The sequence below is a fragment of the Myotis myotis genome, unplaced genomic scaffold, assembly GCF_014108235.1.
Source record: "Myotis myotis isolate mMyoMyo1 unplaced genomic scaffold, mMyoMyo1.p scaffold_m19_p_8, whole genome shotgun sequence".
Classification (NCBI taxonomy): domain Eukaryota; kingdom Metazoa; phylum Chordata; class Mammalia; order Chiroptera; family Vespertilionidae; genus Myotis; species Myotis myotis.
In genome coordinates this window covers 76,059,501-76,071,423 of record NW_023416390.1, presented here as the reverse complement: position 1 = coordinate 76,071,423, position 11,923 = coordinate 76,059,501, and the positions used below count along the sequence as shown (strand labels likewise).

Below are 11,923 nucleotides of genomic sequence, written 5' to 3'. Positions count from 1 at the left end.
CCTGTTTTTCATAGCCCAAGGAACAAAGAACAGTTTTCACATCTTTTTGTAATGGTTGAAAATATGAAAAGAAGAATAATATTTTGTGATCAGTAAAAATTATATGAGGTAATGATTTGATTTGATTTGATGAAAAAAATAATCAGAGTACATAAGGTGGTACCAATGTAGGCTAAAATTGAGGGGGTGGGTAGGGGCTGGGAGGAAGGGGATAAAAGGGGGGAAGATGGAAGATATCTGTAATACTACCAATAAAAATGTATTTACAAATTATATAAAATTCAAATTTCGGTGTCTATAAGTAAAGTTTTATTAGAACACAGCCATGCTCATTCATCTATGAATTGTCTCTGGGTGCTTTCCTGCTACAGTGGCAGATCTGAGTAGTTGTGACAGATACTGTAGGATTCACTGAACCTAAAACACATACTATCTGGTCCTTTATAGAAAAAGCTTTGGACCCCTGGTCTAGACACTGGAAATACAGATATAAATAAGATAGACATGGTTCTTGCATCTTAGAGCACATGTAACATTACTTTAAACATGGCCCTAGCAAGACTCACCCTTGATCCTGGCTTTTAAAACATTAAGTTCTAACCAACTGGGCTACATTTATATGATTTTAGCCTACATTGGAACCACCTTATGTACTCTGATTATTTTTTCATCAAATCAAATCAAATTAACTAATTATGTTAGACTGCAAAGGTCTTAAGATATTAAACGAGTTGGGAAGCAAAATTTATTTTAAAATAAAAAAAGAATAATGATAATGGCACGCACAGTAGCTGCTTTTAACTTTTCAGAAGGTGTCTATCTGTGCTAGCCCACATGCTGCAGACTTCATGTGCTAAGTATTTAGGACAGAACAGCTCACTTTGGACTGTCAGAGACTGAGTAGGTTTATCAGAGGAAGGAGCCCCAGATATTGGTCTAGATTTCCTCCTTCAATCCCAGGGGGCTAACAAGTTGTTTCTTATGGGCAAAAGGCCAAGAAATGGCCTTTAGGTCTCTTTCCCAAATCCAAAGTTTTGGCAGAATTTCTGCTTTTATCCTCATAAGCAGACAGCTTCCCTTGGGCTGGTGAAACAGGGGACCCGGTGTGGGAGCTTCTCACCAGCTTGTAAGGTGGGGATCTGCTCTCCACTAAGTGGGGAAGCAAGACTCAGGGGCATAAAATAACAGGAAAATTGGGTAGGCTGCTGGGAACTTTACGTTGTTAGATGTAAGGAAGTTGGAAAGTCTGAGAGTCATTTAGCTAACTTCCCAGCATTTTCTAGAACACCAAAGGGCTACATCTTCCACTATACTGGGAACAATTTTCACACCTGCTGGACCTAGGGTGTTCAATAAATGATTCAATAAAAGAATGTCTGAAAGAATGAAGGAAGAAAGTCAACTCACACACAAACATTCATCAGAACGCTCAGAGCACGGGGTGCTCTCAGGAGTGGGAATGTATGAGTGTCTATTAATTTGCATATTTGGCACTTATTGAGCTCCTACTATGTGCCAGACACTGAAACACATTTTATTTTAACGGCTAATAGTGAAGATGTTTTTGAAATGTCAGTGTCTGCTTTGTCACTTTAAAAAGCACAGTTAGGCGACGATCCAGTATTGAGCCTTCAAGAGCATGGAAGATCTTTTTTTTTTTAATCTCCTCGTTATTATTCTGGCTAACATCATAGGAAGTAATAAAGTTACTAGTTCTTAAGAAGGCAAACTCTGGCGTCAGACTGCCTGGGTTGGAATTCAGGCATTACCACTCATTAAATATGTAACATTGGATACATTTTGCCTCCATTTCTCCATCTGTAAAACAGACAAATAATAATGCCCACTGTATAGGGCTGCTGTGAAGATTAAATAATTAAAGTACATTGGCATGTAGGAAGCCCTCACTGTGAATGGTAACTATTTTTGTTATCATATAGGACCCTACCCAGGAAAGAGCAAATTTTGAATGGACTACAGGGGTGGGCAAAAGTAGGTTTACAGTTGTGAGTCCATGAAACACAGTTTATTCTTGTATTATTATTTATTTCGTATTGTATTACTTATTATCATTACTGTATCATTAGCCTACTTTTGCCCACTCCTGTATATTGAGAACTTGAGGACGTACCTTAGAACTTGGTGGTTCTATTTTAATGCCATTTACAGTATGTCTAGTGGGAAGAACATACCCTCTTTATTTGTAATTTAACTTCTTTGACTGTGTCCTCGCCTGAAAGTGGAGATAGCAATATTGGCTGATGGGGCTCTTGGGAGGATTATATGAATGAATACGCCTGGAATTTAGTGGGCTCTCAAAAAAAATTACTTTTCTTCTAAGTCAAATATGAGGAAGTAATTCCCTTTAATTAAGTGTGTTGATGAGTTGGGTTCTAGTTAATTGAACTGTAATATGTAAATCAATTTAATCGTGGACCTGCTCTGCCAGATAAACACCCCGCACCTGGTATGGTTTGGTTGAGCACCTTTATTTGTTTGATTTTGAAAGTCTTTCCCTTTATGTAGCTTCTTAACATTGTGGATCTCTTAACTTAGGCTGTAAGCGGTTTGCATTTCGGTTGAAAGAAGGATTTTCAAAAGATTTTCGAAAATCTTAATTGCTGAACTTAATAGGATTGATTTAAATGAATCCAAGTCAGTTGCAGACAGTGGAACAATGGGCTGGTACCTCCTCACTCCTTGTTTATTTTTTAAATAAAAGGAAAAAACGGGAAGTGCTCCAAATTGAGTCACAGGCTGTGGTGAGGATTAAATGAGTAAACATGGTGGGCTGCAGGGAGCCAGATTTTGGGTGGGGACTAGAGGGTCCGCGGCCGTCACCCTCAGCCATTAATGTCTCTTTGTGGGATATCTTCTTAGCATGGCCTGAGAGAAGAAAACACACAGACATACACGTTCATTATGACAAAGTAATGTTGAAATAAGGGTGGAAGAGAACTGTGTGAGTTGAGTAAGAATGCACTGAACCGAGGTTGAGTAAAGGAGGCTAAAGAGAGACTGTGGAACTTTGTCCAATAATAAGTTCATGGGATTATACTTGTTGGATGTATCATATTATCTTATTTTGATAATTATTGTCACTCTATAGCCCTCACCTTGAAAAAGTGACCTCAATCATGAACACTGCTGACACTTTGGGCTGGATAATTGTGGGGGTCTGGCCTGCATATTCTGTAGGATTTTAAGCAGCCTTCTTGGCACCTACTCCACTCCTGATACCACTCCTGGACCCCAATGTTAACCCAGAATGTTTCCAGACCTTCCCAAATGTTCCCTGGGGAGCGAAGTCAACCCCTCAGGTTGAAAAGCACTGTTTTGAAAGGATCTCTTCAAACTACTTTATGGGCCCTGGAGGCTTCAGCATCCCCCTTAAACTCTGCTCATGGGAAGGTCATCCCTCTGGCTAACTTCTGCATCCCTCCAGGACTGACTGGCATCCAGATGAAAACCTCCTCAAAGCACGCTAGGCAAATCCCTACGATGACAGGCTGCAATGCCACATTCCTAAGGCTTGGCAAATGCTTATTTTTTTAGGTGATGTGAATTTTGTCTCCAGTGGTCCTTGCCCCTTCTAAGTGAGTAGTACATAGGAATAATGACAACTCAATTCTGTTTGTGGGTCCTTTATTTACTATCTGACAATAAACTAGGAGAAAGTCATGCTTAGTTGAGTTACTAAAATAAAACCTGTACGTTATCTTCTTAAAAGAGCATCCAAGAATTATTATTTTAATACAGGCATAACCACAAAAGGAGGCTGAGTATGCCACAGTTGGGGGAGGTGAACTGACAAGTGGACATTTAGGAAAACAAAGGTTTTTTGCAAGATAAAAACATTTACTTTCCTCTCCAGTTACGGGGTTAATGTTATTAACTTGAATGTCACATTTATGCCATTATTGGCAGCATGCATATAATTTAAATATTTTAGCTTCCATTATACAACTGGATCTACATTACTGACCTTCAAGGGTCCCATTCAGAAGGGATGAGGAATGGGAACAATCAGCCACTTCATGCAAGGGCTGGCCAGCAGACTGGGTTTCCCAGCACCGCAGGACAACCAGGACACAGGGACCGCTTTGGAGCTGCTTAGAACATGGCAGGGTCTGGGCAGAGAATGATTGGGGGGGAATGGGTCGGGGGAGGGGGTTGTTTTCAGGGCAGGGAGAGAACCAAGGCTTTTTCTCTTTTTGAAAAAGAGATATCCCACCTTTGTTCCAAGGGAGAATGAAATATCCATTAAGACTGGTCACACTGGGAATTTTGTTTCAGCTTGGTTCCTTTTGTTTTAACTCCAGGGCAGAGCAGAGGAATCCGGGGTGATGAGGTTTCGAGCCAAGATGTGAAAGAAAAAATTCCTTCCAGGGATTTCTTCTATTGTCTCCTCAAGAATAAATATTTATAGAGCAAGTTCAAGTGAAGGCTTTTACAATGGTCATGGCTTTAAGACTAAGCCTTTGAAAGAGTACATGAAAAACTATGCTTAAATGAAGGGTGATCCAATTAGGCTTCCCAGGGAAAACCAAGAAACCTCAAGATAATTTCCTATCTAAAATCTAATCATGTTCTCAAGTGGAATAGGAATACCACTCTGAACTATCCCAGATCCATACACTGCAGCAAAGATGTACAGCCAAATTGGATTCTATTTTAAGTAATTAAGTTATTTCCCTTCACAGGATCTATAATTTGCCTTCAACAAATGTGATTTGCCTCTGAAAGATAAAACATTGCATTTTTTCCCTCCAAACTGGATTTTCTGTGCCAGCAACAATGACAAAAAGTAGAGCAAATATTGCCTTAATTCTGTCTTGGTTATTATCTTTGAGTGCACGCCTGGAGTGCCCTGTTTGTATTCTAAATGAGATAGGTAAAGGTACTATAGTTTAGAAATCCTCTTTAAATGGGGACTGGAGCTGAAATTTACTCAAGAGCCTGGGGCTTGCACAATGATAGTGTAAATAGCTAAGGGTGATGTTACATAAGACTCTAAAGTCTTATGCAAAATATGAGCAATTGGAGAGCTTGCTTCAGTCAACCTTTCTCTTGAGCTCTGAAAGCATCAGTTTAACTTTTATCTGCTTGGTTGAACCCTTCAGGTGCTAGGTGTTGCAATAGATTGTGTTGATATTTGCATAGAAGATATTGTAAGAGGAGTATTTTGGGCATGGTTAATTTTATGAAGAAAACATTCACTTTTGGCTTTATTTTCAATAACAGTTCAGTTGACTTATGACCAGGTGTTCTGGGTGATAATAGTGGGTAATGGTTAAGAGCAAGGGCTAGAATGATAAATGGAGTTAGCTCTTGGTGTGTCCCCTTAAAAAGTGCAAGTTATGGAAAGTCTTCGCACCTTGGGTTCCCTTGTTGGTGAGAAGGGAGTGATGCTATCTACATTGAGAGGACTGGATGAGAAGAGTATACAATAAGCATACAATGCCTGGCCTGGCACAGACCTGGACTACACAAGGAGTAATAGTAGGAACATCTAATGTGTATTGCATAGCTTTTCTCCTTTCTGCACACTTCTCCTTCAGATAGATTCTTTCATAGGAATAGGTATTGACTGGACATTTCTAAATTTCTATGTTAACAGTGGTTGAGGCTTCAGATTTTGAAGTTATCTTACCTGTTTGAAATATTGGCTGTGCTACTTACCAAATGCCTTTGGCTGAGTCACTTCGGCTTTCTGTGCTTTGGTTTCCTGGTCTATAATAGACAAGTAATAATATAATAGAACCAGAACCTATTGTAAGAGTTGTGACTAGGATTAAGTAAAATATTATAACTGCCGAAGCCGGTTTGGCTCAGTGGATAGAGCGTCGGCCTGCGGACTGAGAGGTCCCGGGTTCCATTCCGGTCAAGGGCATGTGCCTGGGTTGCGGGCACATCCCCAGTAGGGGATGTGCGGGAGGCGGCTGATCGATGTTTCTCTCTCATCGATGTTTCTGGCTCTCTATCTCTCTCCCTTCCTCTCTGTAAAAAAATCAATAAAATATATTTAAAAAAATAAAATAAAATAAAATAAAATATTATAACTAACATACCTAGGAGAGAACCTGGCGTGCCATCAATGTATCTATTATTGTTATTTTTGACTTCTGCCAACTGAAGGAATGTCAACGGAAATCAGAACGTAAACACTAAGTAAGTTTTTCATGTACTTTTATTAACAACTTAATATAAGACTGTACATAGTATGTGCTGAAATCAACCCACTCCTGAAAAATGAAAAACCAGCATTTCTACTTCAGGATTTGGCTCCAAGGGCCATCTTCTACAGCAAAAAATCACATAGTGTAACCAAACAAGTTCAGAACAGGCAAAGAAAGTGTTCCACTGGAATGGAGAGATTATTTATACACAAACAGCTGAGGGTCATTTCTAGCTTAAGTGACTCACTGCACATTCTGGAATGTTCAGTTCCCTTTTCTACAGTTCTACAGTCAGACATACAGCAAACTAAGAACTTGGCCACAGGTCCTGCCTAGACACGCATCAACATGAAACACAAAAATATTTATATAAATAAGTCAATTAAACCTCACAAAAACTAAACACAAGGAAAAAATCCAACAGGTAATAAAAACTGTACAGTACTGGTCAGTCTTTTATAGCTGGAAAAAATCTGTAACTTTAAAAAAAAAAAGTTCTTCCATGTATAAACGTCTTTTATATCAGTGTTAGCTGGAGTGAAAACTTGAAGACTCCGACTCAGTTGAAACAGAAGAATGTCCACCCCGCTTTCCCTTGGAGAGGATCTTGAGGCTGGACCCTCTGCTCACAGAGGTGAGTGCATGCTGGGCAGAGGATTTAAATTTGGCTCCAAGGAAGGCATAGAGGATGGGATTCAGGCAACAGTGGAAAAAGGCGAGGGCCTCGGTGATGGAAATCCACTTGTGCACAGTGTTCTCAAACTCACATCCTTGCTTGATGATTTCCAGGAGGATGAAGGAGTCGATGCTGAGCCCAATGTAGTAGGGTAGCCAGCAGGCAAAGAAAGTCAGGATGAGGATAACTGTGGTCTTGAGGGCCTTGCGCTTCTGGTAGCCCTTGGAGTGGGACAGCTTGGAGATGATAATGCAGTAGCAGGACAGGATGACGATACCCGGCAGGACAAGGCCGACCATGATGTGCTGGAACTGGAACACCACCATCCACACGTCGTTGGGGTAGAAGCGGTCACATATATACCTGTCTTCCCCAACCCTGACGTTGGCAAAGATGAAATCGGGAATAGCCAACAGGAGAGCAGGTATCCAGACACCAACATAGACCACCTTTTCAGCTAACAGCTTCCGTGGCCTCTGACTGTTGGTGGCGTGGACGATGGCCAGGTAGCGGTCCAGGCTGATGAAGGCCAGGATGAGGACACTGCTGTACAGGTTGACTGTGTAGATGACATGGACAGCCTTGCACAGGAACTTTCCAAAGTACCAGTTTGCCACAGCATCAACTGCCCAGAAGGGCAGGGTGAGGACAAAGAGGAGGTCTGCCACGGACAGGTGTAGTCTGTACTTGTCTGTCATGCTTCTCAGTTTCTTCTGGTAGCCCATGACCAGGATGACCAAGCCATTGCCCACTATGCCAGTCAAGAAGATGATGGAGTAGATCGTGGGCAGAAAGATCCGGTTGAAATGGGCATTTTCCTCTCGGAAGCAGGGTTCCTTCATGGAGTCATAGTCACCTGAACCCATGTCCTCCTCCGTGTAGTTATCTGATGGGTATATCTGCAAAAGAGGCAAGGGAATAGGCATTCAATGTCAAGTTCAGCAGATATTCCTCAACTTTAAAACAAAAATGTTTCTGCTATTTTAAGACAGCAATTTTTAAGACCCAACTCAGCCCAGCCTTCTTCAGTAAATTCTGCTTCTACTGAAGTACTTGGGAATATGAAGCACAAGAAAATTATTCCAGAATCCTAGAACCCTCCTCCCAAAGTCACTTCATTATATTCCTCTTTAGAAGAGCCAATTACAAAATTCTTGGTTTTGAACAAAAGGGCGCGGAGATTCAGAAGGTTTCAAAAGTCGCGTCTTTGCTTACTTCTGCTCCGCCCACTAGAGGTTAGAAAAAAACCTTCAGAGAAAAAAAACAAAACAAAACAGAGGCCACTCCAGCGAGGGTGGGTTCTGAGGAGCTGGGGTTAACTTTCTGCGTGAAGATTCGCCAGGAGGAAGGAGTGTGTGTGCGTGTGCGTGTGCGTGTGTGAGAGAGAGACCCCAAAGACTGTAGACTTTTTTATTCTAAAGCACAAAACCGCTTTCCCCACGTTTATCGCTTGTCTAAACACAAACCATCGTGTACTTCAAGCAACATGTGTTAGGGAGGTAGAATGAAGCTTTAAAGCAAAGGCTGGGGGTGTCAGAAGTGAGTAACCCCTCTCGCGCCCCCCACCTCCCGCCCCAGCTGAAGCTCCTCAGGGGGGCTGCCTTTGAGAATCCACATTTATCTCTTGGCGCGTGGGAGGTAGGGAGGCAGCATTATCCCGGGAGGGGAACGTCACGGGGACTGCACCCGTGGTCCTCGCCCCAAGTTTCATTTCCTCACCCTCCCGGGTCGCTTTCCACCCGGGTCGCTTTCCACCCCACCACTGAGCCCGTTAATGGGGTCGGGGGTCTGCAGCTGGACGCCTCCAGGCGGAGAGCGCGCTGGGGGCCGGGTGGTCCAGCTCCGAGGCCCCGGTGTTCTCTCCCCGCCCTCCCTACCACCCCCACCCCCACCCCCACCCCCAGCTTCCCGCCTGCGGGCAGCGGCTCTGGGGTCCCGCCCCGCCCCGCGCCAGGCTCTATCCGACTGGGTGCAGGGGGAGAGATTGGGCGTCTCCGCGGCTAGCGCCTTTGAATTGCGCGCCGCTGGAGGGGTGGGGGACGGGGGGGGGGGGGAGAAAAGCCTCCCCAGTAAGGTTTTTCAAAAGCCTTCAGGAAACCACCGACGGTTAAACAACGCAACTGGGCTCAGCGAGAGCCAAACCGTCTTCCCACTTGCACCTGCCCGTCTGCGCCGCGGCGGCGGGCAGTCCAGGAGCCCTCCCAGATCTCGCCCCACCCTCCCGCCTCCCTCGCGCCCACCTCGGGACCGGGTGCTGCTGCGCGGGGGCTGCTTGTAAGGACTCCTTCCACCTCTACCTCTGCACTATCCCAAACTCCCGAACCCCCGGGCTCACTCACTCGCGGCGCTTCGGACCCCACCCCCACCCCCACCCCGTCTCTCCCTCAATCCCAAGGCTCGCGCACCGCTCCCGGCCACCTCCCAGCTGCGGCCAACACTCAGACCCCCGCGGCGAGCGGCCCCGCGGGTCCGCCCGCCTTCCCCTCCCTCGGCTCACTTCGCCGGGTGCAGGCACAGCTCCGCGGGCCCCGCAGTTCAGAGAACACGCGCCCAACGTCAAGAGTGGTTCCCAGTGCCTTTGCCCGAAGTTAACCGGGGCGCAGTCATCCTCAGGGAACTCAGTTCTGGGGCGCTGCCTTCCACCTCTAAATTCAAATCTCACGTAATTCGCACCAAAGAAAAACCCCGCTCCGCCGAGGAAGAGACCCTCTGAAGAGACTCCCTAGGCAGTGCGGGGCACACCTTCTCTGCACTTGTGCACAGACGTCTTGTTTGCAAACAGCGTGCAAGTCCGCTGCGCGCCGCACCGCTCAAGGGGGAGACACGTGCAGCCACCAAAACAGTGGTTCCTATCTTTTCTCCTTTGCTTACGGAGAAAAAGACTCCAATCCTATCCCTAACCCCCACGTAGCCATGCGCCCCAAACTCCTTCCCACGCCCCTTCTCCCGGACACCAGCCCTCCAATGTCCTGGACGCGTCTGCCCGCTCCGAGAGGGGCCGCACTCTACATTCATATGTTTGAATAGTTCAGAAAAAACAGGCTGAAACTGGACTTACATGGAACCCGTCCATGGTAACCGCTTGCTCTACAGGAGCGCCCATAGCACCCAAGTTCTTGAGACCACTTTGCTATCTGCCGCCGCAGCCAACGGACTGAAGTTTCTGGCCAAAGCTGGACTTTTATAAACACACGCTCGCGGGCGGCGCATGCGCTTCAAGGGTGTGCGGGGCGGGGCCGAGAGGAGGAAGGCGGGGTAGGGGTGGGGGAAGAGGGGTAGCTAAGCCCAGGATGGGGCGAGGAAGGGACAAGGAGTATGAGTTCGGGCGGCCCCGTGGGGGTAAGCGTTGGAAGCCCCTGATCTGCTGCTGTTTGCTCGCTGCCACCTCGTGAGTCTCCAGTTGGAGAGGGCATCCCATCCCGGAGGCATCTCCCAACTTGGGAAGGCGGGATGGGCCTGCAGAGAGGTGGGAAGCGCGGGCGATCGACTTGTCCCTGTGTGGCTCATATATTTTTGTTCACGTGGATGAAATTCCAGACCGGGAATGCTACAAATGGAGACACTGAGGCCCGGAGAGAAGTGACTCGCCGCAGTTACCCACCAGTAGGCGGCAATGCTGGTAGTAGGTCCAGCATCTGACTCCATTCCCTCCTCTTACAGCAGATGCAGTCCATTCAGAAAATAAAATAAGCACAGATTAGCTTTTCAGAGCACAACTGTATATAACTAGACATCTACACTCGCAGCAACAGTACCGGGTCGGGTGCAGACAATCGGGAAACACTTTCAGAAGAAAGGATGATTTGGTATAATTTTGGAGGGAGACTGTGACATGCATATGCTTTTAATAAGAGAAATAATACTTTTTGTAACAGGACGCAAGGCCCCCATGCGGAGGAAACAAGAAGCAGGTTCTCGGAGATGCAATGCCCGAGCTGGACGAGGATTCCTGGCTGGGCTGGAACCCAGATCTCCGGACTCCGCATCCAGCTTCTCCCAGGGCTCTACCCAGAGGACCAGCGTTTAAAATTAGGTTGAGGAGCTGGGCAGGGTGGAATGGGGGTCGGGGCTGGACGTGTGGAGGAGTCCCAGATGGGTTGGGGTTTGCAGTGGGCGCCTAGACAGTGCTTTCCAGCCTCGCACACCTCCCGCGGGCGGCGCGGAGTCTGGGTGGGGCGTGTTGAGGGGAGGCGAGGGGCGGGGGGGAGGGGGGTGGCGGGGGGGGAGGGGCGGGAGTGAGGGCGGGGCCGAGAAACAGCGCGGCTGCTGGAGCTGAGACCGCAGGAGTGAGAGCGGCGACCCGCCGAGGTGTGAGCGGCAGCGGGCAGCAGCGCCTGCTCTGCGATGCGGACCCCTCACCCAGGACGGCCCTAAGCAGAGGACGGGACCCTAAACGCCACCCCCCCGTTTTCTTCCAGATAAACCTTCTCAGCGTGAAGGTGTTCCAGAGACGGGGAACCTTTCCTCTACAGACCGCAATTTTCCTCTTTTCTCTGGGTCCCGCGTGGAATGTTTGTGGGTGCAGGCCCTCCTCTACTGAAAGCTGATTTTGGGGTCAGTAGGTGGGACTCGCAAAAACAGCCAATTTAAGGCACAATAATGACATAAAAATCAATTATAATGTTACATTGTGCAGATTTTTTTTTTTAAAAGCACGTTAAAAAGCGCTTTTACTTGTATTAAGTCGTTAATAAAACGTCAGGATTTTCACAAACCAGGCAGGATAGGCATCCTATCCGTTGAAGGACCAGAATTTCAGACAGGGTCCATGACTTGCTTTTCATGAAGCCTGGTAGTTGGTGGCAAATTCAAAGTTTTGACCCAGAATGTTGGCTGCACTGTACCTCCAATGCTTCTCTTCATTGTGGCTGAGCTTTGAAATCCCCGCCCCTCACGCCCTCTCCGGGCCACACCCAGACTCTGCGCCCGCGGGAGGTGGTGCGAGGCTGGAAAGCACTGTCCCAGCCGCGCCCACTGCAAACCCCTACAGGTCTGAACACCCCGCCCCGACCCCCACTCCTCCCTGCCCAGCTAGCTCTTCAACTTAATCTCAACGCTTGTCCCGCAC

The 11,923-nt window shown here is 46.7% G+C and overlaps 1 protein-coding gene and 1 long non-coding RNA gene across 2 annotated transcripts; one reads left to right on the top strand and one right to left on the bottom strand.

Moving 5' to 3' along the window:
- Nucleotides 1-6,172: 6,172 nt before the first annotated feature.
- On the bottom strand, nucleotides 6,173-10,015 carry CXCR4 (C-X-C motif chemokine receptor 4). The gene is made up of 2 exons (XM_036320346.1): nucleotides 9,914-10,015; nucleotides 6,173-7,754 (listed from the first exon to the last, which is right to left on the bottom strand). Exons 1-2 carry the CDS (start codon nucleotides 9,956-9,958, stop codon nucleotides 6,708-6,710), a joined length of 1,092 nt encoding a protein of 363 aa, XP_036176239.1. The 5' UTR covers nucleotides 9,959-10,015; the 3' UTR covers nucleotides 6,173-6,707.
- A 134-nt stretch (nucleotides 10,016-10,149) lies between these two features.
- Nucleotides 10,150-11,519, top strand: LOC118661757. Its single transcript, XR_004969460.1, has 3 exons — nucleotides 10,150-10,243; nucleotides 10,731-10,888; nucleotides 11,274-11,519. It is a non-coding gene; the product is annotated as an uncharacterized LOC118661757 (long non-coding RNA).
- Nucleotides 11,520-11,923: the final 404 nt, after the last annotated feature.